Source organism: Bombus pascuorum, chromosome 2 (genome assembly GCF_905332965.1).
Source record: "Bombus pascuorum chromosome 2, iyBomPasc1.1, whole genome shotgun sequence".
NCBI classification, from domain to species: Eukaryota; Metazoa; Arthropoda; class Insecta; order Hymenoptera; family Apidae; genus Bombus; species Bombus pascuorum.
Window position 1 is genome coordinate 21,215,477 of NC_083489.1, and position 27,631 is coordinate 21,243,107.

A 27,631-nucleotide genomic window follows, 5' to 3' on the forward strand; every position below is an offset into this window, starting at 1 on the left:
GGATCTTTTTTCTTTAAATAGGATTCATGTTCTTATTGTACCATTCTTCACTGTGGAAAGACCGATCTTTTGAAAATGGATCGTAAATGATTTCAATATCAGTCCAATTCATTATTATGTACTCATAAAATATCTATCGACAGTATGTAATATAAGGAACACCAAATCACACTATACATATTATAGAGATCTTATTACGAACCTAGTTTATTAAATATAATATAAAGATCTGCCACGATAAAAGTATAAGAATAAATATTCCAATATGAAATAGTTGAAGAAGGGAATAAGACATAAACCCTTTCAATCTTATCATATTTTCCAGCTATGGCCTTTATAGTCGAAGTTAGCAAGTGTCTGCTAACTTATAGACTAGGCTGTTTATCGGCCCCACAAACTCTTCCAAGAAAATACACTCGACATTCCAATCATTTCGACTATTCCAATTAGAAAAAAAAAAAAAAAAAAAACCCATTCAAGAACAACAAAGCACACGAAATTCGTAGTACCACGCCATATTGAAATTATGACGTGACAATATATCAAGATTTAATTAACAGGTTAGACGTAATTGTCAGCAGCTGAAGGCAGCGTGCGTTGCTTGCCTCGCGTCAAAGTCGAAACAAGTAACGATAAACTGTCGCGATCGTGAATCGCAACGCGATGTTCGATTAAAACGATCGCTTAGCCGTTAGCGAGGAAAGATATATAGCGTGGTTATCTCGGTGCGGCAGCAGTGAATCCATCGACGGATCTATGCGACTGATTTGAAGAGCCCTATAAACACGCGTCCTTGGATAACAAGATATCGCGATGCATCTGTCTACCTATCGTCTGTCTCTCTTTCAGGAGAGTAAAATTTTTCTGAGTCCGTGAGCATTTAAAGGGTATAAGAGAGTGGCCTTTGGAGAAGGGAGGCCGTAGGGCGAGAAGAGACGATGGTATGGTATCTATCTGACGAGTCAGCTGTCCGCGTAGGCAGCCCGCGCCTCTGTTCTAGCGAACGTCTGTGAAAAGACGTATCCAGAGAGACCTGTAGGACTCGACTCGAACGATCCCTCGGGGTTAGGGGCCCTGACCGTAGGAAGAAGCCTCAGCTGTTTGCCGATGGAAGCCGTAGGACGTTATTTACGCCGCACCGTCTAGCTCTCGGCCTGTAGGCCTTGCGTACTGCGTTGCAACACAACGAACAGAAACGCCGCCGGCTGTTGCTGAATACAGTCGTGCATGGTAATACGTGGCTGATATGCTCCAACGGTAATATGGTAATACCTAGCGCGATCGAGGGTGTACGTTCTTCCATCGTAGCCAAGCGAGGAATAAAGGGCAGAGAATGGAAAGAGAGAAAAAATATGGACGGAGCGCAGCAACATAAGCCACACGAAGAAGAGAACACGGAAGCAGCAGAAGGAGGAGCGGTCCGTACTTATAAGATCTACACTGTAGATCGTATTTCGAGGACAGGACACGCTCGAAACGTGGCGGAACGAAAGCACGTGCTTCCTTGGTTCGATGAGTCTCTTGCGAGCTCAGGAGAGAGAATACCAGTCAGAGAAGGAGCGGATTGCGTGACGACGAAGTCGAGGTTATCGTCGATATTCAGAGAGGAAAATATTGCGTTCGTTGCTTCGTCAGTCAAAACTAGCATAAAATACGTTTTTGCTACCTCTTCTCCTTAGTTGCATCACAGATATGTAAGTGACGGTTAATTAAAGATTCCATTCGAGGAAGAGATCCTCAATTAACTTCAAGCCGACATTATTTGGGACATTGATGCTATTAACAAAGTTGTTAAAACATGTACGGATAGTGCAAGACACGCCTCGCGAGAAAGCCTCGCGGTTCTGCCTCACAGTGTCTGTACATAGCTGGGGCTGTGAGGCATATTTGATCTCGATAAAAAAACCGACAATCGTTGGCGCGCATCGAGGCAGTCTCAAAGTTCTGCCTCACGCTGTCTGCGCATAACTTCACGTCTCACCGCGAATGGAATTACGAAACCAACCGAGAATCTAAATATCCTTTTCCTTTATGAAATTCTATAATTACGTACAACAGTCATTGTAATCAGCTGCCATTTTTGTTATTAGGAGAGATCGTGAAAATGGAAAAAAATGTTAAACATCGTTGATTGTAAGTGGAAATTGTGAATTTTCGAATATCTAATATTTCTCCTCCGCTTGTTCTTGCTTGAATTTGTATTTGCAAAAAAGATTAAAAAATTCATCCTATTTTTATGATCAAAACCGATGGATAAAACATTGTTTTTAAAGGTAATTACTCTATTTAAAAGAATTATAAATAAATATACTACTATGATAAGGCTAGCTTAATAAAACATGATGTAGGGAAATCTGTTCAAAATCGTAAAGTTAAAAGGCATTAGACTTAACTTCTTAATTTATAAAACAATTGTGTAATCAAACCTGTATTTTTTAATGCTTTCAAATAAATGTAAAATATCAAAAACAAAATTTAAAAGTTCACGCATACTCAATTTAATCCTATACAAAAGTATTTTAAATTAATGATCAATTATTAATAATTTATACAAGTATGATATACAAAATTTTGCATAGAATCTAATATTTGATTATATAATGTAGCTACAATCGTGTTTTAATTCTAATCTCAATTTTATCTATTGTACTCCTTTCTCTAAAAATCGCCTTTAAAAACGTAGATATATTCATTGATTTACTTTACTTTTGGAACTTATTCTATTTCATCTGGAGTCCTCACAATGCAAAACTACTTCTATCAGTAATTATAAAGCCAAATACGTCGACTAAGGAACAACAATGTTGAAATTGGAAGATTTCTAAACAATTTTTCATTGATTCTTAAGAAGTCATTAAGAAAACATTTTCCTGTACAAACACTCAAAGATCGAGGTATAAAATGCAAAGTTTTCTTTACGCTGTATGCTACAAATTACCTGCATAACTACCGGTATAAATCAAAGTGCATCGACGAACAATAGTAGGTAAATTTCAGCAACCGGAGGATTTCTTCGTCCCAATTACGTAACAGGAAGTAATGCTAATAATTAGACATTATACCGACTGACGGGACTGAGGTGTCGTTAACGTTCCCCAGGAGCGGTGTTTTATCTGACGGAAGCTCGTTCGTCTTATCCCCGGCAAGAGAGTGGAGCGGCGGCCGAACGGAACAAGGGATTCTTTGTAAGATCGTGGTACGAGCACCAGGTAAATCCTTCGTTCTCCTCAGGTGAAACTCGCTTTCGGCAACGAGATCCGTTTCCCACGGTACGCCAGGTAACCCAGAGCGTTTTCCCCGTAATGTGGGTCTCCACGATACATCCCTTTCTCCCCTCCACTCGCTTGGCCACTTCGCGGTCCCTCTCCCCTCTTTCTTCACTTTTTCTTTCTCCATCCATCCACCTCGACTGTTGTGTTCGACCATCGCCTCTTTTCTTATCTTTCTTCTTGGAGTCGCTTGGCCCGGCCTAACTGTGAAATCAACGAGTCTCTTTCTTTGCGGTTGCACTTCGTAGTCTTCGTCGTAGTCGTCAGCAGCGGCAGGTAGGAAGAAAGAAAATTACCGAGGAAGTGCAACGGTCGATGTAATGTTGCTGATGTATTCGCAGCGAATGGAATGCTAATACGACGGCGCATCACTGCCTTCGATTCCAATGTATACTTGGTAAAAGCGATATTATGAGATTGTAAATTCGGTTAATTCGAAATGGAAGAATTTTCGTTGCATTCGTAGCATAGCAAGCAAGGGATTATTTTAGTCAAGTAAGTTTTAATATTACGAAATTCAGTTTTGAATTTTGCACGGAATAGACAAATTTGTTATATATTATGAGATACTAATTAGTATTATTAATATAACGAAAGAATGAGACAATATCGTGTATTGTAAGTCCAGCAAGAAAAAGTACCAAAAGCTGATAGGCTCACTAACTTGAGTCAGTAAGGAGGTATCACAGATGAAATCATAAAATAAACAGCAAAATAACTTCCAAAAATGAATATACACGCGCTATTGAATTATGATAATTAAAACTGAACAAACTGTTTGCTTTTGATGAGTAGACGTTAACCTTGTAGAAAACTGTGCCATTGAGCTGTTAATATAAGTATGTACACAGCATACTTCACTGTTTATTATGTCACTAATAATAAATCTACTAGTGTAAAGTCTGTTTTCAAAAATAGATATTTCAAAAATTGTTCGTAACAGAATTTGACGAATTATAAGGTAGAACTCATTTCGAACTTGGGCATATTCTGAAAACTCCGATTTTGTACCTCATCGTCGAGTTCGTCGAATCGATGATAGAAATGAATGTAAGAAAGGTCATATAGTTGAATATGTGCTATAATGTGCATGTGGAATGCGCACGGTTTTAGCTATGATCAATTGATAATCTTATTTAACGCTTTATTTTACAATCTCGCTAATATCGCTTTCACAAAGCGTGCCGATATAGACGAAGGATACTGAACGAGCTGGCGAGACTTTGGTAGAGGAACCAGGCTCCGTGCACTTTTGGCGCATTGTGCACGACTGCCCTCTCTCTTTCTGTCTCTTCCCCCTCGCCTTCCTTCCTCGTTCTGTAGCATTTCAACGACTCTGCCTGGGATAATAAAGACACGGCCTTCCGACATGGCTGAACTTTACGTTGAAAAAGTGTTCCTCCGACCTGGTACACAGCCAACGTGTACTATCGCGATTTTAGTATTGATTGTTTAGTATAGATATGGATGGAATATTGTACCTAGTGGTCTATTGTTTGTTTGACCGAGAAAGTGGTGATTAGTCATGAGCAAGTAAAGTACGGTATAGTTAAGTATTCTACAGAAAGTACTTTTATGTAGAAATAAAAATTTTCATTTTTTTTTTTTTTTTCAAGAAATGCTTTGGGAAGTAATTCTGTGAAATTTGTTATTTCCGTTTCGTTTAATTATTCTAAAATTCAAAGATATGTTATGTGTGAAGATAAGCAGTCGATTACGCAAAAAGTTCAGATACGATGATCGGTTTGAGTTGTTGGGAAGGGAACGATATCTTATTGCATCTTCTTCGATTTACGTTCAAGTTTATACGTTCCATCTGTATTGAAACGCAAAAATCTGAAGAGTTTATTTGAGATGTTCGTAAGAAAGTTTGAATGTATTTTTTTGCCAGTTTCTTTTTTTAAACAAATAACTATGTACAAAATTAAAAAATTATTTTGTATACAATAATAATTAGACTACGTATATTTATGCAAATTTATATCTGTTTGGATACATCTAAAAGACAGAACCTAAACAGAGACTTGTTTTATTCGGCAATTATTAGAATGAATACTGTACTTTAAGTATTTTATTTATGTCGGGGATGAAGGGACGCCGGAGCCTTTCTTTCGGAATATTTGGGAAGGTCCCCAATACTTTAGTCCAGACTTTCTATTATAGTCGTACTTAAACAACGAAACTGAGAAATAATTGTTTATGAGTTAAGTCAATTATGATTATCCGAGATTTATGACAGTGAGCTTGGGCTCGAAATGACATAACGGGTCACTGAACGTAGCCACAGTCACGAGAGGGATGTGTACGTAACAGAGTTTTAAATTAATTAAATAACTCTCCTTAAAAACAGGAATTGACCCGAGGACTACGGGGAGGATATAAGGGCAGTTCCACTTGGACTGAGATTCAATCCGATAAGTTCGACTAGTACAGAGAACGCTTCTCATCCCGTTGACCGTATATTCGTTATCGAATCTAAATTCATCGTCATAGACATCTCGATCACTCAATCATCGATATCACTTCATCTGATATAAGACAACTATGGACAACTCGCAGCAAGACTCATCACACGCCCCGTTTTCTAAAGATGATTCAACATATATTATATATTTAAAAAGAATATTATACATCACAACTTTACATTCTCCATAAATAATATAAATAATATTCAGCGCAATAATAGCAGAAAGCATCGATTGATTTTTGCAATATTCCTAATCATCAATAAATTTGTGTTTCTAATACTTAAATCAAGGTTATGCTTGCAATAAGGGTCAAGCATTACAAGTACCAAGACTCATATTATTTAATTGAAAAGATGATCCAAACATGATTCGATTCGTAACTATATTTTAAACTGCCAATCATATTAATGAGAGTGCAATTGTCTCGTAGCGTGTGATACGTACTCCACAATTATTACACATTAATTAAATTAAAATATTGCAATTTTAAATTAATTTTGCGAATTTAGAGAAACGAATCACGTCGAAATAAATTCATTTTCGTTTAATAAATTTATTCAGTGATAAGATATCCTCATTCATCTCTGTTATGAGAGACATTTAACTCTGATCGATTAAGCAACGGCTAAACAGTTAAATACATAATCGTTCAAATTCCTTTTTCTTCCACAAGAGTTCCTTTTTCGCTTTTAAACGAATAAATAATATTCTAAGGAACTATTTAAGGCATTGTAAACCTCAAGGTATTGAGAATTTTGCAAAAGGTATAAGCATTTAAATAAATATCAGTAATTAGTTCAAAAACCAAGAAACAGCATTAGAACGAATTCTGTACTAATAGATAATAAATACAAAACTTAATTCATTGCAGAAGCAATATTGAAATGTCCTAATACATTGCAGACACGTTATAACTACATATATACACTACTATTTCGAATATTGTGTTCTTGTTTAAAAAGCATATTTTTATTCACGTGCCCCTATAAATTCTTTTTAATACCACGACCATAAATTCTTTATATAGATGAGCTAAATGGAATAATCAAAATATTTATCTTATTTATTGTTGTATGAAAAAACTTCTCAGATCAAAGTTACGCTATTTCTAGAAATAAATGTACTGACGATGCAACTCTTTCTCGAGGTAATTTTCTTACGAGATTTCAAAAACAGTAATATTTTTTCAAATAGAACCCCAATTTTTTGTACGTTATACATTAACCGATATATTTTTTTATTCTCTGTACAAAAGTATCAAATATAGTTGTATCTGAAAATGTAGGATTTAAGAGATACTATCCGATGATTAAAATATAAATCGGCAGTTAGTATTCGTAAAATCGAATCCGTCACCTCTCAACGTTAAAACTTTTCTTCGATAAAGGATATCTGCGCACGAGAGTGCAGCCTGAAGTGATCTTTAACTTCAAAGCCATTCGATGCTATACACAGAACGTACGTAGCATAAAGCATCGCTTATCACTATCTCGAATTGAGCATTCTAATATCTTTCTCGATGAAGCACCGTCTCGCACCTGAATGAACCTCAAAACGGTAATTATAAAACCATTTTTAATTTATTCTCGATTTAAGTTCGACGTACATGTATATATATATACTATGATAGCTGACTAAATTCTATTTAATTTTAATTTTTAGAATTGACTTTCAATCGTCGATCAAAATATGTCGCAACATCTATACACATTTTTAGATTGCTTTCAAATTTTAGTAATAGAGTTATGATAGTCATGCGAATGAAATTTTAAGATACCCAATATATATCTATATGAAAGCTTTCTATGGTGAATGTTGAAATTACATTTGTGAATCACTATATATAGATACTATACCAAATTTTGCAAAAGGTATAAGCATTTAACGACGTCTAAATATCTTCGGGTACTGAACTATTTAGCTCAAAATGAAGCAAACTTAGTAATTAGTTGAAAAAACAAGAAACAGCATTAGAACGAATTCTGTACTAATAGATAATAAATACAAAACTTAATTCATTGCAGAAGCAATATTGAAATGTCCTAATACATTGCAGACACGTTATAACTACATATATACACTATTATTTCGAATTGACTATATAGATACTATACCAAATTTACATTTATATCAAATTACACACGAGTAAACTTCTTGTTTACTCTAAACCTTTATAAAAAGGAGAAAAGAAATACTCTATTAAAGTCTGACGTGTCTTTAGTAAACTCTACATATTCGCCAGTTTCGTGTGTATAGTGCGTACTCCGAATTGTATGTACTCTGCAGAACAGTATCTACTTTCCATTTACATTCATCGTGTTGCAATAGCAACAAATTCAATTCAATTGTACCTATTTGAACGAATATGCGTTCAAATTGCATTTTGACGCATTATTAATATCGTGTGTGTGTGTATGTACGTTTGTACAGACGAGTTATTTTTATCTTCTTAACATTTAAAATTGTGTAACGAAGTACGATAAATGTTCAGCTTTAATTTTTACCTATAACTAAACTTCCTGTCTCAAGGTCGACGTTTCTGAAATAAAATTTCTCATGTGTTCGTACCTATCGTATATACTTTTCACGTACGTATTTTCGATCCACCTTCGATCGCAAGTATTTCCACGAATTCCAAGAATCCCTCGACCAGATGCTTCTTCCCAACTACGCTGGCATTCGTTCGTTTCCCATGTCGGACAACGAATCGCTTGTGCTTTCAATCACCGGTTGCATCGATAAGAGAGCGAGCGGAAATGCAGAAGCAAAGGTACGAAGCAGCAAGTGTTACTTACGGACTGGTACTTTCTTCGGGTCGACGATGGCGAGACGTTCTTCGACCTTGTCCAGCTTTTGGCGCAATTTGCTGCTCCTATCGGCAACGGCGGTCAACTCGGCGGTTAGTTCGGCGAAGATGTCCTCGGCGGTGGTGAGAAGTGACGCGAGTTGCTTCAACGAGGTAGTCAACGCGCCATTCGCCACCGCCTCCAATTCGGCGCCCACCGGCCAACCCTGTGACGTCGATCCCGCCGGCACGTGTCCGCGAGACAAAAAACGCGGTTCCACTCTTCGCAGCACGAACGGCATGATTTCTCAAATGAAATCAACCAATACACATTCACACATAACACTTGAACCGAAAAGTGAAAACACTGCGCCGCGCCGTCTTGAACGCGAGACACCCGTCTACCGTCACAAATTTGCGACGCTTATCGGACCATCATTCCCGCCAGTTATCCAGTCGAACAAGGGATTTCTGGCGGTATTAAAAGACGAAACTCCCTTCAATGATTGTAGGAACTTCATTTTCTAAAAATTTTCGAGGCTTAACGTGGCGATTATTTTCAACACACTGTACACTTTTATTATTAGAAAATATATAACACTGTTTTTCTCTTCACTTTCCAATTATCATTCGAATCTCCTTACTCCCAGTCGCATTTTCTTCGATGATCGATACAACTTTGACGGTTACGCGAGTTTCTTTTAAACGATCATTCTTTTTTCAACGACAACGAGAATGCGCGATGTCAGATACGAATTTTTAAATAAAGTTTCGATTAAAACTGGCATATTGTTAGAGAATTCTTATGAAAGAGAAACGAACGAAAGAAAGACGAACAACGCGTCCGCACGACGCAACGGCGGTATACAAAGTGCCGGCCGGCCTGTCGTCGTGTCGCCGACCCGTTCTTCGGTTACACTCCCATTCATTTCGAACGCACCGAAGGCGCCTTTCCTCACACTTCATGGCAGCCATCTTTAGTGACTTGAACGTAGCTGCAAACCAGGACGTACCAGTACCTAACGTCGATAACGTAGTTTCAATTTTCTTGTAATGCGTGAGTGTTAACGAATGCTAACACAGACGAGTATATAAGATAGACATAACATCACATACGAGATATATGCAATCACCTAATGCTTCCTTTCGTGTCAGGTTCCAGAATTTCAAGACTTTAGAGTCAGTACATACCATTATAATGTCATTCTCAACGTTACCGACTTAGTGTAGAATAAGATTACAGCGTTTGTAGTGATTGCCAGTAAAACTAAATTTAAATGTGGAATTTCAAATAGAATATTGGCACAGACAAAGTACAAGATAGTCTGTGATTACACTTTTCGTCGGTAACTGTACCACCAGTGAGATACTGAATAGACCTATCAACCAATGTATATTTTCGTCCTAGGATTCGGGGACACTAGAGCCCCCTTACCATTCTAGTATCATTTCCAACGTTACCGATGTAGCGTGGAATACGATCATAGCGTTTAGAGTGATTGGAATTAACACGAAATGTGAAATTACAAGTAGGGTATAGGAGCAGACGAGGCACAGGATCGTATACCTCGTCGGCGATAGTACTTTGATTGCATTTATTAACGATTGATACAGTCGTTTACTTACTATTTTTTAAGACTTTATTCCGTATCTGATGTTAAATTTTATAATTTATTAACGAAATTGGAAAAATGTAGAACAAAATATAAACGTCTCTTTTAAAAAATTTTATTTTCTTTCTTTTTGTTTTCACTATAATATCTCTGTTCTTTTTAAAAATATCTTTTCAAACACATCTAAATATGTCCATCTATACTTCTCAAATTTTATTAAAAGAACTTCACAAGTGTATGAAACCTAATCTGGCAAGCAATGTAGCACGAATTTAGTGAAAATAAATTGTTCCATCAATGTCTAATTTCCTACGTTTATAATGTATGTGCATCTAAATAGACATAAAAGATTCGAAAATTAATTTGTATATCGTACAAAAGAGACCTTGCTGAACTTTGTACAACCTTTTTTTCTTCTTATATATTTTTTCGTCGTATCATTCATCATCATTTTTATCGCTTTTTTTGTAATGTTTACTTGATTTTACGTGCTTAATATATAATAAATATTATTTTATACACATGATAATAATCTACACCACAAACTTTAATTAGTGTAAGTATATAATACCTATTAATGATTTATGCTCATAAATTTAAGATAATATTTATGAGTTATTCATTTTTGATATTGTACATATAATTGTACGTATAACGAGCATAATTGAAATCAAATTTTAAAAATATATTCGATGACGTCTTTCATTATTATGAATATTAATATCGTTCTAATTAGGTCAAAATGTAATTAAATGCATAATTTGATTAATCTTTTAATCGCAAAGACAAATTTATTCTAAAGCAAATTCATTGTTGCAACAAATTTTATCCCAAGCGTCTTGATTCAATTTAGTGTAAAGTAAGCTTTAGAACTGGGGTGAAGTAATTGATAGTATGAGCTTAACCTCACCTTTTTCGGGTAGATCTAATGGATAAGGGATAGCAACTTCCCTTCTTTCTTTAATTTTCTTCGCATGTGCGATTTCACACGATAAAATGTGGTACAACACGAAAGTTCAAAATGACCCAATTACCTTCTAACATTTCGCATTTCTTTCTTGATAAAATAGCATCAGCTATAAGACTGACAAATTTTCATTTCAAACCATTATTTCAATTTAAATTTAGTTTTCATTATTTCGTTTCACAACTTATTCAAGATATCATAACCGTAGTTAGATTAAGCCAAATTCAGATTTATCAGGAAAAAAAGGAATTACAGAAATTATATTAATTCAATAAATGAGGCAGTTATCCAATATTGATATTCAATGAATGAAGTTTTGGAATGTTTTTCACTTGAACGAATATAGGAATTTTAACTATTTCTGGTATTTAATAAATATTGTTCAAATACAATTTACAACATGTATGTAATTATGTGTATATATTTCAGCGAGTTACAAAGATTTTCTGATAAGGGTATGTGAAAATAACAAAAAGTTTCGAATTTTCTGTATACAGATGAGCAATTTTTGGGACGATAAAATAGTTATTTTGATTGTTTTGAAATAAGAGCTGCAGAATTTTTACTGATGTCAAAGTTCAGTTAAATATCAAAAGAGAGTAAATTTCATGCATCACATATCTAACAAAAAAGGCATTCCAATCAACAGATCCCAATTTATGCATTTCGTTAACCTTTCTCGTTTCGTGCATTCTGGGAATTATCGCGAGAGGTCAACGAAAGCTTCCGATAACTCTGTACTCCACTTTTGTTCTCGTTATTGACATTAAAATCTGCGAAACCACGAAAGGTCGAGCGTAGGATGTTAAAAGTTCGCAAACGGTACCTTGTGAAATTGAATTGAGTATTAAAGTCAGCGTATCAACGTGCAAAAAAAAAAAAAAAAAAAACACACACACACACACCAGATAGCTACCAATTACATAGATGTAGATTCGTCGAATTGTCGAAGATACGAATTTCAAATGGCTTTGATTAACTTCAGTTACTCGAATTTAAACGCGTTCAATCGTATGAGAAATTCCAAAGGTTTCAGCTAGCTTAACGAGACAACGTATAGAGAGTCTTAAAGGCTGACAGGCATTAAAATAGTCTTCCAAAGGAAAAAAGTTCTCAAGCCTAGAAATTACAAAAAAATCAATAAGAGCATTAAAGTTATTAATAGCTCATCCAAGACGGTGAAAATTATGGAGAAAAAAAATAGGGAAGATGTCAAGAAAGAGATAACGATATTTTTCGTAGAAAAATGTCAGGTTTGTAATTTTTATTCAAAAAGTGGTAAATATCGATATTATTGATAACTAAGCTGTGAATTTGTATGCAAATCTATATTTTTAAGAATATAATTAAAAAAATAGGATCTCGGTTGAAAATTGTTTTACCTACCGAGAATTATAGAAAACATTATGCTTTGGATAAATTTTTTATAAGTGCATAAAAATTGACGGTCTACCATTAAAGATGGTAATTGTTTGGTAATATTCAAACTTTAATTACTTTTTATTCTTAATGAAAAAATTTAATTATTGGATAATTTTGGTTTCGTTTGAGGTTTTTCTCAAAGACAGGCAAGCTCACTTGACAAAGCAATTTTGCCAATCTTGCCACCGTTGAATAGATAAATAAAAAATATTAATTTTATAAATATTAATTATGAGAAATATTTTGTTACAATGTTTAAATTGCATTGTGAATGTAAGTACATATTATGTTCTACAGAGCGTTTATTTAATTTAGTTGTTGAGAATATTTATTCGGAAAATAGTTAGAACAATACTTGCTAAGAAAATTTATGCAAAAAGAAATTGCGAACAACACAAATTCAATATTTATTACTATGATATGGTGTCTTCTATGTTTAATGCAACAAAGTGAATTTATTAAATCGAACTCGCCAATATAGATTATCAAGTTTGTCTTATCTTTTTACCTCGGAACTAGAATAACATCCGAGAGGGATTTCATCATTATAGCCAGTGAAATTATTCGAAAACTTGTAAAAGAGAAGAGAGAATTGAACGCTCATCAGCGTGGGGTAGGTGGCCGCGTGCGAATTCCCTCTCCTCGCTACCGCGTCGCGCTACACCGTATGGAGTATGGAGAACAGTATCTGGCCCTGGGGGCATAACGTACCCCTTTCCCCGCCCACCTTGTCGATCTAGCTAGCCGACCACGCTGCCCTCACTGATTCCCTCCGCCACTGGTTTGTCTCTCTCCCTCTTCTCTTTATCCAGCTCATTCCGGATCATTGCCTCTTTCTCCCTCGCCCGTTCCGCTAACCTCTTTGTTACCTAGCTTGCTCACTTGCCGCGTTTTTCTCCTTTCCTCCAATTCCGCTACTTCGCCCCCACCTTTCTGTTATCCCTCCCACGTCGCTGAACCACCCACCAGATAGCTCGTTCGCTATGCTCGTGATCTCCCTCCCGTTTTCTCTGTTGGGTATTAGAATGGTCGATCAGTCGGTCTCGCTCGCTTCTCAGTGATCCTTCTTTCTCCGATTCGTACCGTTGCTCGTCGTCTTATCCTCGTCTCTCTCAAATGCGCGGAGGCAGGCGCCACGAATTCACTTCTCGTAACTTCGGCTTCGTTCGGTCAGTTCCGGCTGCCGGTCAGAAGAATTCGTCAGTATTCGCCGCGCTGCATTGCCGGCAAGTTGTATAAAGGAGTAAGGTGATTTGATTTTCATAAGAATAAAAGTGCGCGTGTCTAATACAGAGATACATACGTTTAGAACATATTTGGAACGTTCATGCCGTTCATGAGAATATTCGCCACATTCTAAATATAAACGAATGTTGTTAGAACAAGTTCGATCGTGCTCTCAAAATACGAGAGGTCGAACGTTAGTGTCTGACGCTTTTAAATCATTTCGATCTACTTGACTTCGAAGAAAAACGCACTGAACTGTCCAAAGTGTCTATTCTGAAAAGGACCAGGAGAATAGGACAGTCGATTGGGACATCGATGAGAAGTAGGAAGCAAGGCACTCATTTTGAAACACGGAGCATATCGATAATCGCTACTTCGATCATCGAAATCGTGCCGACACACTTCGAAGATCGTGCACGGAAACTGGCACGACACGAATACTTGTCCCTCAACGCAAAAAGTTTTTGCAACTCTGTGTACATAAAACCCGCCAGGCAACAAAGTCGAAGATTCTCTCCTCGCAGTGGGCCAAGTTCTTTATCAAAACATGGCCACGTGACCGACGGCGCGGCTTGTAAACAGTGAGTTTGACCACGTGGTCTGCCCCCTCTCTCGTAATCGCCTATCTCTCTCATCCTGCTTCTCTTTCTCAGTTTCTTTCTCGCTTACTCGCGACACGCAGAACAACGTACATCGTAGCGTATTCTCGGTCGGTCCGCTGCCAGCTGCGGGAGAGTTCGATTCGAGTGATCCGTGATACTCTGCTTTTCCTCGCAGTTAGTTTACTTTCATCTCGTTTTCTCCGAAAATAACAATATATCTTTCGATATTGTGCGTGCGATATCATTCATGTACTATTTATTTTATTTCTGGTCGCGCGCCGGTAAGGGAAATCAAGTGACAAATCGTGAATATAAGAACACAGGGCTTAATAAAATAAATAAATAAAGGTGACCTCCCCCTGGTTCTGCTTTCGATTTGTTATTAACGACGTAGTGCTGTTAACCCATAGAAGTGGCAGTGTTAGTGATATCGATAGTTTCGATCGCAGCGCGACCATCGACTGTTACGGCGACTTTTCGCGAATTCTTGGTAAGCAGCGCGATATTTGTGAACAGACACAGCACCTCGCGAGGTGCTCGGGATCAAAGTGGAGTACACAGAGGAAACGAACATGATGGACTCGGTGCCGGTTTCTGCGTCGGGGTCGAAGACCGGGTTGCAACCACAGCAGGGGGTACCATACGACCTTGAGAGCGGGTTTGAACCTCAGACGAGAGCACGGTCGCACACGTGGCCGCTGCCAAGACCGGAGGAATATATCGAGGGAAACGTGGTGCCGAGCGTAGCGGCTAGCAAAGAGGGCGTCGAAGGCGTCGAAAGTGGCACACCGCCTCAGCATGGCTCTCTCGGCCAAGGTACTGGCCTGCTTCCGGTCAAGAAGAATTCGTCCCGACGAAACGCCTGGGGAAATCACAGTTATGCCGATCTTATTACTCAAGCCATTACTAGCGCCCCCGACGAACGATTGACGCTTTCACAGATCTACGAATGGATGATGCAGAATATACCATACTTCAGGGAAAAGGGAGAAAGCAACAGTAGCGCTGGCTGGAAGGTTAGTTTTAGTTTCTTCCTTGTGCGTCTATTGTATTTAGACTGCGGATGTTTATGCCTTTGTGGAGAATTGAAATGTACAGACACGTACAGATACTGATATACGTGATACACAAAAATACACAGAAGATCGAAAGTAAAGTACTTGTTATAATGTTTGGAAAGTGAAACGGATCTCTATTTACGCCTTGTTTCTGCAATTTTATATTCAAAAATATGGATTTCCATAAATATCCGTAATTTAATTCTATTAGACAATATTTTCCCAATATTCTGTTCCTTTTCGTTGAGAGACACGCATATACTTTATATTATCGGTCGTAAATATTAGGTTATCTCGTTACGTTCATTCAAAGTCTCTAATTAACTTTATTTCATTTAATCTTTTACATTACAAATAATTGATTTATAGTAAAATGACTAGAAAATAAAAATTTCATTTGTATTAAATATCATCAGGACTCTCTTCCATAATAATTTACAAACAAATAATGTGAATGAATTGTACAAGTTACGTATTCTAGGTTATAAACTTTTGTACAGTTTTACAATTTTAGTCCATATTGAATAATCAAATGATCTGTACTTGGTAAAATCTGCTTTAAAAATTTCATATGCTTTATTACCAATTTTCTTATTTTTGTAAAAGATTATTTATTAATATTAATAGTTTGCATCTCGTAAGCTGTAATGTTATTAATAATAGGAGCTCAATTGTGCAAAAAGGTATAGGTATCGCAATACTTATGGTAGCGTATTTTGAAGTACGTGTTTTAATGTATTTGACACTACTAATATCCATCGCAGAAAGTTACTATCTATACCTTTCCGCGGTTTTCGCGTTCCCGCCTAGATCTTACGTAATAGCCATGCGCGATACTTGCGATGCTCTTAGTACCAAACAACTCTACTTTTGTAAACTGATTAACTGAAAATTTCAACGTTTCGCGGTGCGGAAGTTATCACGTTTTGTCATCGACATAATTATTCAAAATTGATACTCGCAAACGGAGGGTGTGTCTCGTACCATTTGGCAGCGTTATGTTTCATTTGCTTATGCAAATTTAGCCAGAATTAGATATTTATTGGCGAATACGTTAAATCATATACTTTTCAATGACGTGGAAAAGATATATGTTCATAGTTGTTAATTTTCTGACTTCAATGTAACTGGCTGACTAAAGAAAAGTATTTAAATATGAAATAATTGAAGAAGGAAATGATCAAATATCAAAAATAAGTTTTTTCATATTTTCTTTAACATTAATACATGTATATTTTAAAGATATAAAAATAGAATTGATCGGAAATGTTGGAAGGAACGTAGCAGGATTAATTCTAGAATTCTATAAAAAGATAGTTTTGACGTGGAATTGGTAGACAATATATTCATATTGAATTTTAAAATTGGTCTTCTATAAAAGATGGAAAATCCAAGTTTTCGCCTGGGGCCTGCATGTCGAATATTTTTATTACAGCGACTAGTATTTATATGACACATAATAAGGAGACAAAATATTTGTTTATTGAGAGTTTAAGAGTTATAAGACTTATAAATTTAATATTAATTAATATTAAAGATACTAACTTAGAAGTTATTAAATAAAAATTGCTTTAAAATGAATTGACTAAACACGTGAAAGTTTCATCTCTCTTGTGCTCTTTCCTTTTTCCATGCACAAATCCGTCAGCTTTTAAATAATACAAATTCTAAAATAATAGATACAGACAAGTTCTGAATGAAAATCGATAAAAAATTTTTAAGAATCAGCGAAATATCATACGTAAGGTTTCAAGACATGAACGATAGCAAGAAATTAACTGTTCTATCTCACATAAGTGATCGATATAAGATTTCCCGTAAACAATTAGAAGCAACTATTTTCATGGTCAGACAGTTAATGAGCTTTCGCTTTTTAGTAAACAATGTTGGTTTACGTGGCTATGCTCGCGACTGGTTGCAACGATTCAATTGAGATTCGCGAACTCGTATTCTCTCGTCACCACCAAAACATTGACCGTGAATACGAGTAACAGAGATAGAAAAGAGAGAAAAAGAGGAAGGAAGAGAAAGGCGCCAGCGAGGCGTTTTAGATTTCTCGGTATGAATATACATTCAAAAGTCAAAAAGTATCTAGGCACTTGCTAATTTTTAACAAGATATATTCTGATTAGAAAATTATTACGGGTAATTTCTCATGGGCTACGGATCCATAGCTACGGATAATGGTATGAGAACTACAAGGGATGAATATGACAAATGATATGAGTCGCATTTTTGTTTATTTCACGGAAGAGAGTAATTTAAAAATAGTAAAAGAATTTTACTTGCACGTTTAAAATAAAGCAATAGTTTTAAAATATTAGACACACTTCTTCAATTAAATTGCATTGCATTTATATATTTTCTGTTCTCTTGATCATTCCAAAAATACCGATTACAATACTATCCTTAATTTTTTACAAAATCTTCTAATTTGTCAACTACTTAAAATTTTGTTGTTTCTGTTTTATTGGATATACCTATTATTTTCTTTTTTAACTATGTTGTATTGATTACTTTCTTTCAGATATCGGATACCATTAAAATCAGGAAAGTACAAAAGTGGACTTATCACTTTTATCCAGCGTGATTTATAATATTACAACCCACACGAATAGATTTTTAGAGGTGAATGTGCAATAATAAAACTGGCATATGAAGATTATCTGAAAAAATATGATAAATCGACTTCTTTATTTTCTAATTTCTTTGCTACTTGACGCTTTAATACATATTTAACAAACCAACGGTGTAATTAATGTTACGACTATTAACCTTTTTGGAATGCTCAACAGGATTATAAAAATATATATCTAATCCGGAAACCAAACAAAGATTTGGTATTGCTACTATAAGATAAATTGTCAGTGTACTGAATTTTAAAATTACTTTCTTTCAAAATTCCAAAAATGTGACATATCTTTCCCTGTGGTTTCCATATGTAATTATCAAACTTTGCAGAACTAGTTTGTATTATAATTATTTAACGTTTGAGTTATAAGTTAAATTAAGATGGTTTTCTTAAATTAATAGAAATACCAGTGGTGTTAATGCAAGCAATGGCATTTAAGTAATAGATATATGTACATAACATTTATTAAATAAATATATGTAATAGTAAATATGTGTTGCATATTACACGGTACAATTTTATTCTATAGAGTAAATTTAGTAGAATCTAATATCTATACAAAATATTTATGCGTAATTCTTTTGTCCTAAATAAATTACAATTTATAATATTATTTTAACCTCCCATAAAATGTTTAGTAAATTGTATATTATACATATTATAATTTCTAATCAACAAATACTATAAGAAGGTAGTAAGTGTTGTTTCTAAGTATTATATTAATTCATTATTAATTTGTATATTTTAATAAGCTGCTCATATAAATTGATTAAAGTGTTTAAATAGGTATTTATGAACGATAGTGTTCATACAATACAACGAATAGAATATATTTGCGGTATGTAGAAAGATAACGGTAGGGTAGGGGAATACGTTGTACTTTTATCTGTGTGCGTTTCATATGCACTCATTCATACGGCTTCTTCCGATTTTAGTTGTTTATTCTCTCGATCGAATCTCTGGCATAAAAAGATTTTTACGCGTGACTGTTCTTCAGGTGGAAAACGGTTTCTGGCCTTCTGAAATCGGAAGAATTTCATACAGTCGCTTTCTCGCTTAGAGAATCGAAATTCCCGTTCGAATTCAGCCAGGGAATAATGAATGTAAAAATCGCAGGCGAAATCTTGATAGAAGTTGGCTGCTCATGCGGTCTTTCGTGTATATTAGCGTAGCCGCGGTCTGATTTCTAACGATGCGTGTGCAACATCTCCGTTCATCGGAATTTAAAAAAAGCATGCTATCGATTTACCGCGGTTTAACAGTTGGCGAAGTTAACTTTTCCCGCGGTGGTACTTTTCCCTCAAAGCGGACCACTTTTGCGAGTTCTGAAATCGAGAAAAATAAAACGGCTCCCGGTAAACAGCGACGCTTCGTCGGTTATGTCGTCGCGATTTCAGGAATAGAGATATAAAACCTATACTTTTCTTTCTCTTTCAATAGATACAATTTCAAATCAATAAATATTGGAGTTGCCTCCTTGTTGTTAAACAAGAATATTTGATATTATTTATCTGATATTACATTAATAAACATCAATCGTGCTTGCGTTACTCATCGGTATCTATATTTCGTTGAATATTACGATCAGGTCGTATTATTTGAGTGAACTAAGTTAAGATTCAACGCTTTGAAGTTCAATCTTAAACTTTGCATAGAATAATAAAACTTATTGTGCATTATTTGTTAGTACAGATGTATTGTCAATCAGTAGCAGTTCTACGATTGTTATTCTTTTAGAACTTACTGTAATTTGATAAGATAACTGAACTATGTTCGGTATGTTATTTAAGTTTATGTTTCTGTATTAATAAAATAAACATATTTAAGAAAGAGAGGGAGTCATAATTAGTCTTCAATATAACAATGAAAGAATGAAAAATATTGAATGCTCTAAATGCAATAAGAAACAATATGAAAAATGAGGATATAACTCGAAGAGCCCTACGCGTGATACGGTTATTTCAGTCAAGGAGAAGGTATTATATAAAAACTAACACAATTACATCCATAAATAAAGCAATATGCACACTACACGCGCTACTGAATTATGATTATTACAACTGAGAATATTAACATCAGTTGAGCAAACTTTTCTTTTGATGAGTAGAAATTATATCCCCCTAGAAATTTATGACCATCGAACTATTAATGTAAGTATACGACCTATTTCACAATTTATTATGCTACTAATAACGAAGTTAGATACTCTGTTTCCAAATGTAGATCACTTAAAACTTGTTTCTAATAGAATTTGGAAAATTGCAGGGTAAATTATATAGTTTGTCTCAAATATCCTTCTGAACTAAGTAATTTCAGTTTACTTTAATATTCCGCAAAATATAGGTATCCATGAATAATATATAACAATTATATTGTATTTCTTAAAAGAATACGGTAAATAAGCTTGGAACGTATTTGAAGTACCGCGCTGTTTTCACACAAACAGCGATTTACAAAAGAATTTGATCATTATAAACGACAGAAAACTTTAACTTATATACGTATTATATAAATCATTTAAAATTTCATTAGCACTGCAGTGAAATACAACTGTCATAATTATACAGATCAGATTCAAAACCACCCTAAAAATGTTTAATATTATATATAGAAATTACAAGATATTTATTAAAAAACATATATTTAATAAACAACTAAGGTACTTACAGCATGAATATAATTGTTACAGATGGTCCCATTGAATATCGAGGCTCATTAACGTAATGGATAATTGTTTAAATTTCCTCTATCTTCTCTGAGAAACATATGTGTATTTGCTAAATACTCCACTTGCTAAATATTTTGTAGTTTTTATATACATTTCAAATTTCCAGTATTAATGAAATTTCAAAATATTCCATATAACGCACATAACGTATTTATAAGAAGTAGTGTGTATAATTGAGAAGTTTGTACCAATAGGAAGGCAGCTCCAATGTTGAAATGATTGCTGCAAATATTCAAGTGATTTGTTAAAGTGATTTGATTTTAATTGACTTTGAGTTGATTTTTCTGGTTTACTTAAATCATTGGAGAGTAGAGCTGCCTTTTTATTGTAGTACTTGTTTCATTTGACTTATTTTAATATTTTTTTTTTAGAATGATAAGCGTACTTTAAATAGATATGATTTTATTAATACAATTTTAAACAACGCACAGGTTTATGATAAACACTATGGAATTCGATAAAGTTTATGAATGAAAGGATAAACATAATATAAAATTAATTAATGTTTGATGAATTATGAAGATTTTTGACTCAGCAAATGACTCAGAATTAAATAAAGAAATAAATATTTTAAAGTATATCAATATTTATAGGAATGTTATCTTACCGTTAATTACTTGAGAGAATTTCCAAGAATAAGGTTTGTAACGAATAGTGTTATAAAATCGATATAAAAAAAGCAAAGTTAATTAGAAGTTAATTAGAATTAGAATTAATTGAAAATAAAATTAAGAGAAGCTTGTACGTTTACGTTTCCTTAGATACTTTTAATTAATTATATACAAAAAATTACTGTATAGTTTCCATATAACTGAAAATGTAAAATTGTTTCTTCCTATAATTCCTATAATCAAAAGAAAGATTATTCGCATCGTCTATAAAATAGTTATAATAAAGACATGAAAAAAGAAATGGTGGGAATTTTACGGCTATCAACAATAAGTTTTCAAAAAATTTATTCACGTGATTCGTGAGAATAGGATACGTCACAGGTATAATTGTCAATATGGTGGACGTTTTCTCAAGTGAACTGTGAAACGAGACAAAGGGTGGTTCGCAAACACGTCTGCTCTCGAGGTTCGAAAAGTAGCGATATATGTAAGAGGCCGGTTGCGAAAAATCCGTTTAGTGTAGCTGCAAAGTTCACTGCAAGGCGCGAAACAGTGTGCAATCACGTGATGTCTGTGTATAAATATCTGTATCTCCGGCGTGGTGTTTTCTACTCGCGGCTGGTCACGTGTATAAGTAAGATTATAAATAAACGAGGATAGATCGGTATTATCTGCGACGTGCATAACTATTGTGTACGGCGGCTGTAATTGTGAGATTCAGTCCTAACGTTTCAACGTTTACTGCATCACCGCATCATTTACTTTATTTCGAATGGAAGCAAACTTTACATACTTTCGATCCTTATAGAGGATGCAGCAAAAGATCCAAATACTGGCATTTATTAATTTACTGCCAACTTAATATGTATACTTAAAATCATGAAATAATGTTTTGGAATCGTGCACAAAGTACAATTCTGTTTTCTATTGATCTTTTGACAGATAGATTGATTAAAAGATTTGTTTACTAGGATAGCAGAGATGATATTGTATCTGTATGATCTGTAGTCATAGTGATAGTTTAATGAAAGTATTTTTAATGGGAGGTATCTTAAAATACCTTCAACCCGTAGAAGATTAAAAATAAAGTTTTCGTAGCTGCCATGATTTCAGGCAACATGCTCGTTCAAAATAATGAAATTAAAAAGCTTCTGCTGTATTAGAATGAATTGGGTTATAAAAGTATGTAGGATAAAAAAGAAGTTGATAAACAAAAACTGTCTGTAAAGATGAAGTTTAATTATCAACTTTTATTTCATTTATATCTTCCGCAAATTAGAAGAATAATAAAGAAGCGCTTTTGCATTAACTTTGGTATAGATTGTAACTGCGTATGCATATAGTTTTGTGAAGATTGTGCGTCATTTTCCATGCATTCTCAGCTATCTCAGTTATCATTAACTTCGAGAATTCGGAAATAGGATTTTGTATATACATATATTTTTGAAACTATACTTTTCAATACAATAGAAGACGAAAAAAAATTTTTTACAATACCAATTAATCATTCACATGGACATACATGATGGACTTAGATCTTGTATTCAAGTCTAATCGTCATTTTACAAATAACGATCAATTTCCGTAAAATTTTCTTCATTTTATTAACTCATTTCTCATTGCACAATGTCATATTTTATTACATTCGGTTAATTTTGTCGAAAATCGGTGATTTCGTTACTCAGACTTCTACAGTCGAATGTATACAAATTTTGATTGAAAATTCAACCTTGGAGCTCGAAAGCAGTCAAGGATATCCAGAAAGAATGCCAGTACTCGTCAGATATTATCGAAACAGGAAAGCAGAGGAAAGATCTCTGTGGTTTGGTTCGAAACATGAAAAGCCCTTAAGCAATACGAGCACAACATCAGGCAGGTCTAGCCCGATTTCTCAAAGCTGTAGAATCTCCAGCTCGTGCGAAGAAGCTTTGAGAGCCGTGAAAACCAGCGGAGGTCACTCATCCGTCTGGTTTTAGTACTCGTTTACACAAGTCGTACCCGTCATTACAAAGCTCTGAACACAGTATTCTTCCATGACGATTAGACAGCTGTGCTCTAACGATCGGCAACTGCGTGTAGACGTCGTCCGAGAATCCCCAAACGTATTATTCTTTTAGCATGACCTCTTATTTCGCCGTTACTCTTTCTGGATTGTATGCTGTTTTGAACGGAGGTAAAAAGCGTTTCGCGTCTATAGAACAACAAAGAATTCGATGGAAATGCTTGGACAATTATGAAAGTATCAAATTCACGTTGATCCGTAATCTTCTATTTGATGCTCTACCATACCAGCGAATCGAATTATCCATCATCGTCTTCTGCATATTCTTTAATGAATAAAAATTGATTTGTATTATTCGTCGTGCAAAGTTCAAAAACTAACTGATTTTTATAAATTCTTATGAAGTTTTATATTAATCAGTTGGTATTGTATGAAATAAAGTAGAAATTCTCGCGTAATAGTTCTAAAGGCAATTTAGTTTTGTGAACTCTTGTATTATCTATCTAATATTATATGAAATATTAATTGTATCCTCCTTAGAGAATTCTCGTGCAACAGCTGTAGGAGTAACGGATGTATACAATTTTCTATGAATTTTCAGTATTGTATACAATGATGGATGGATTCTTGTATCATCTCTAAGTTGATTTTCACGAACTATGAACAGCTTATGAATTTTCTTGAGGAAACCATTGCATTGATAATATAGAATTAAATTTGGAAACCTTCTTAGGATATAAGGAGACATTCTTAACTCGACAATTAGCTAGATTCCAGCATAATTTTAATTAATAATCGAATTTTTGTTATAGTTGTAGCAAAATTCAGTAACTCCAAATATATTATTTTTATATAGTACGTTAGAAAACATTTTCCTCGATCTGCAAGAGAACTTTAAAAGAAAACTTTAAAAAATTTCATCGGTTATAATAACGTTAATATTGCATACACTGTTCAAAATAATTAGAGGTCTTCTACTATGCAGGATTCTCTTGGATCAGTTAAGTGAATACAAGTGTCGAACTTCTGTAGTCTTGATAGATTGATATATTATTCGAATGATAAAGACTGACTTTGGGACAACGATTAAAAAAGAAGTGTAATAAATGAAGGAGTCGATGTAAAAATCAAACTGGCCAACTTTACCTTCTGTAAATTTTTAAATTTATCTATCCAGGTACATTATTTTACACGATTTATATTCAATTGCCAAAAAATCGCACTGACTGGCTTTCATAAATTCATTTATCACGAGAAATGATATAAGTAATAGTAGATTTCAAGATAAGTTGTGAAAAAATGATATTTATAATAGTATCATTTTTCTCTATCTTTCAATTGATGGGGTTAATCAATGTGACTGTTGAATGATTCATTATCGTATCGAATCTGTATAAACAAGTTACTTTTCATACGCAGATTGTCATTCTGGACAAGAATGTTTTCTCCTCATAGAATGCGTGTCTGAAAATGTTAGGACATGTTTGAACAAACATACTCATATGCATAATATACAGAGAATATTTTTGTAGTCAGGAATTACAAGCTCCTTTTAGTGGAATTCACTATTTTTTTCTAAGACAACGTTGATATCATACACAGGCGTTATAAAAATACCAGGAAAATCTCTTTTCGTTATCTATCTTTTAAATAATATCTATCTGATAGAGATTATCCGCGAACGTTTTCATTTTTTTGTATCTTTGTCTAATTGTAATTCTTCGTAGGATGAGTCTTTTAGAGAGAAATTTTAAAGAGAAAAGAAAAAAACACTGTTCTCATAATCTGTTTGGATACGAACTAACAACATAAACACCAAATGTTTTTGTCGGTACAGGACTCTTTTCTTACTGTTCTATCTATCATACATATACTATTCGATGTTTCACTACGTACATACATATGTTACTATTAAATGTTCTATGAGAGAACAGAGCAGCTACAAATAAGAAAAATCTTATTAATTGTAAATCCAATCAACTGCATGATGAATAGGTTTATTCCTATTTTGTTTTTATAATGTATATTCATAGATACATTTCTTGTTCTCCGAACGATAGAACGATCCATAGGACAATTTGAAATTCTAATTTTAAGTAATAATTCCAAATTATATTCAATTAAATTTCGTATAACGACTTCCCCTATTCATATATTTTGTCACTATGTAATGTTTAACGTTGTGTAATTTGGCCTGATTCTTCGGAAGAAAGGAACTTGAGTCACGACAGTATCTTTACAAATGATTAAATATGTCGAAAATATTTATCTACAGTTACCCACTTTAATATTCGGACACTATAATTGTAGATTTATGTCAGTCGTAGGTTGTAGCCTATGCTAAAGATTTCATCAAAACCGGTTGATGCCATGGGAATCAGGCAAAAAGTAAGAATCTTTAGATTGCTTATAATTATTGACCGAGACTCGTGAAAATCTCTGATGTTTTACTGTTTTTACCGTTTGTACCTCATAGCAATGTTTTCCGATTATGATGAAATCTTCAGCATATACAGGCTACATTTTCATTACAAGCTCAGAAAAAAATGTTGGAAAAAGCGATATTTACTGCTTTCTTTACGATGTCGATAAGTTGTAATAAGTTCTAAATCTTTTTAACGCGTCATCTAGTAAACTAATTCTTCTAACTTCTGAAAAAAGGTAGTTTGGTCCACTTCTAAAAAAGTTATTCTGTTTTAAAGGTTGTCCGAATATTGAAGTGAAAAATTGTATATGCCATAAAATGTTGTAATGAACTCTTAGGAGTAGCGGACAAGAAAGAATAAGGGAATGTGATACACAGAATTCTTTGTAGGAATTTATTGATGTATATCAATACAGATACATTTCCAATAAAGCTCCAACAACAGCATCTAGGTAATCAAATAACTCTTTAGCAGCTGTGCGTGATTAGTAACTAGTTATGTTGTTTTCCAAACTTGTATCACAAGAAGGAATAGTTATTTTAACTAACATTCTTCATTTTTTTTCTTATTACACGTATAATAGAACTTTCATTATCCGAACTAATTATTACGCACCCTTTGAATAATTTTCTTTCTATATGAAAAAAGATCATTTACTTTGGTCTATTTTATAGATATTAGTATTCAAGTAACAATTTCTTTCAGATTCGATCTTTTTCAAGTAATAACAAGGGACAATACCAAACTTCCCATTAACGGATCGTTCCTCTAATCGACGTTCTTGTTATAAATAATTAAATTTAATTTACTTACATATTATAAGGTAACCTACTTTTTTACTGTATTGTAACAGAACTTATAACAAAGCTAAATATTAACTAATTTTAAATAAAAATTAAAAAATATATAAATTTCATACGTATATTCAATGTAAAAGCGTACGAGTAAGAAGCTTTTACAGAATAAAGTTGCTACTTTTACTGGATATCGTGTTCCGCTCGACGAAGGATCGTGAACGACTTTACCCCAAATTCTATGAATTCCGAAGTATTCGAACAGCTTTAATTCAATCGTTTCCGTTAAACAGCTGAACGGAACGCCAATAGAGTTTCCTCTAAAAATAATCGGGCAGTTTGGAAGCAAAGATTAACCGAACGATCTTGGAGGCATCGGTTTCCGCGGCGTCCATTTACGGTGTGTACGCAAACGTCGAGAATCAAAGCGGTTGTACGCCGTGTCGCTTTATCCGCGTGATATTTAGACAACTTTACACATTACACAATCGTCATTAACGAAGCATAGCGCAATTAATGCGAATTTTTCGAGCCGTCTGCTGTTCAATGAGATTTCAAAATGATTTGGTAGAAGCGGGAGGCGCGCACTGCGTATATTTCGAGTAAGTGCGGTCGGCTGAGTTTAAAGCAGGCTTTCCACGTTATTTTTGCACGAGGCAACACTGGCGTCGCGTCGTTGCCGCGTCTCCCTTGTCGATCTCCTTTCCTGCCACTCTTCTCTCTGCCTCTTTCTCTCTCTCTCTCTCTTTCTCTCTTTCTCTGCCACCTCTGTGTACGACCCTACGACGACCACGTTGCCGATATCATCATCTTGAGGTCATCTCTCCCTCCGCTTACTTTCGGACCGACGACCATCAGGACCGGTAGAAGCTTCCTTCGCTTTTTTCAGTCGCCCACTTTTCCACCTGCTTCGATTGCAAGTCAAAAGGGACAAAAATTTTCGGTCAAAGGCATTAATTTTGAGAAACGTCTTAATCTATTAAAGATCTAGTAACAGCTTATCATTTGGCTTTAATTTCTCTAAACT

General features: G+C 34.6%; 2 protein-coding genes across 5 annotated transcripts in view; one reads left to right on the forward strand and one right to left on the reverse strand.

Moving 5' to 3' along the window:
• LOC132904513 (serine-rich adhesin for platelets) overlaps window positions 1–9,408 on the reverse strand; it is a 210,698-nt gene extending 201,290 nt beyond the window's left edge. For both annotated transcript variants that reach the window (XM_060955081.1, XM_060955080.1), the window contains exon 1: window positions 8,533–9,408. In XM_060955081.1, the coding sequence (XP_060811064.1) occupies window positions 8,533–8,824 (292 nt within the window). In that variant the 5' untranslated portion in view covers window positions 8,825–9,408. The remainder of the gene's footprint in view (window positions 1–8,532) is intronic.
• A 4,170-nt stretch (window positions 9,409–13,578) lies between these two features.
• The window catches only part of LOC132904606 (forkhead box protein O-like), a 297,766-nt gene continuing 283,713 nt past the window's right edge, over window positions 13,579–27,631 (forward strand). For all 3 annotated transcript variants that reach the window (XR_009657625.1, XR_009657626.1, XM_060955261.1), the window contains exon 1: window positions 13,579–15,369. Coding sequence is in view for 1 of the 3 variants with exons in the window: in XM_060955261.1 (XP_060811244.1) it covers window positions 14,926–15,369 (444 nt within the window). In the remaining 2 variants the exon portion in view is untranslated. The remainder of the gene's footprint in view (window positions 15,370–27,631) is intronic.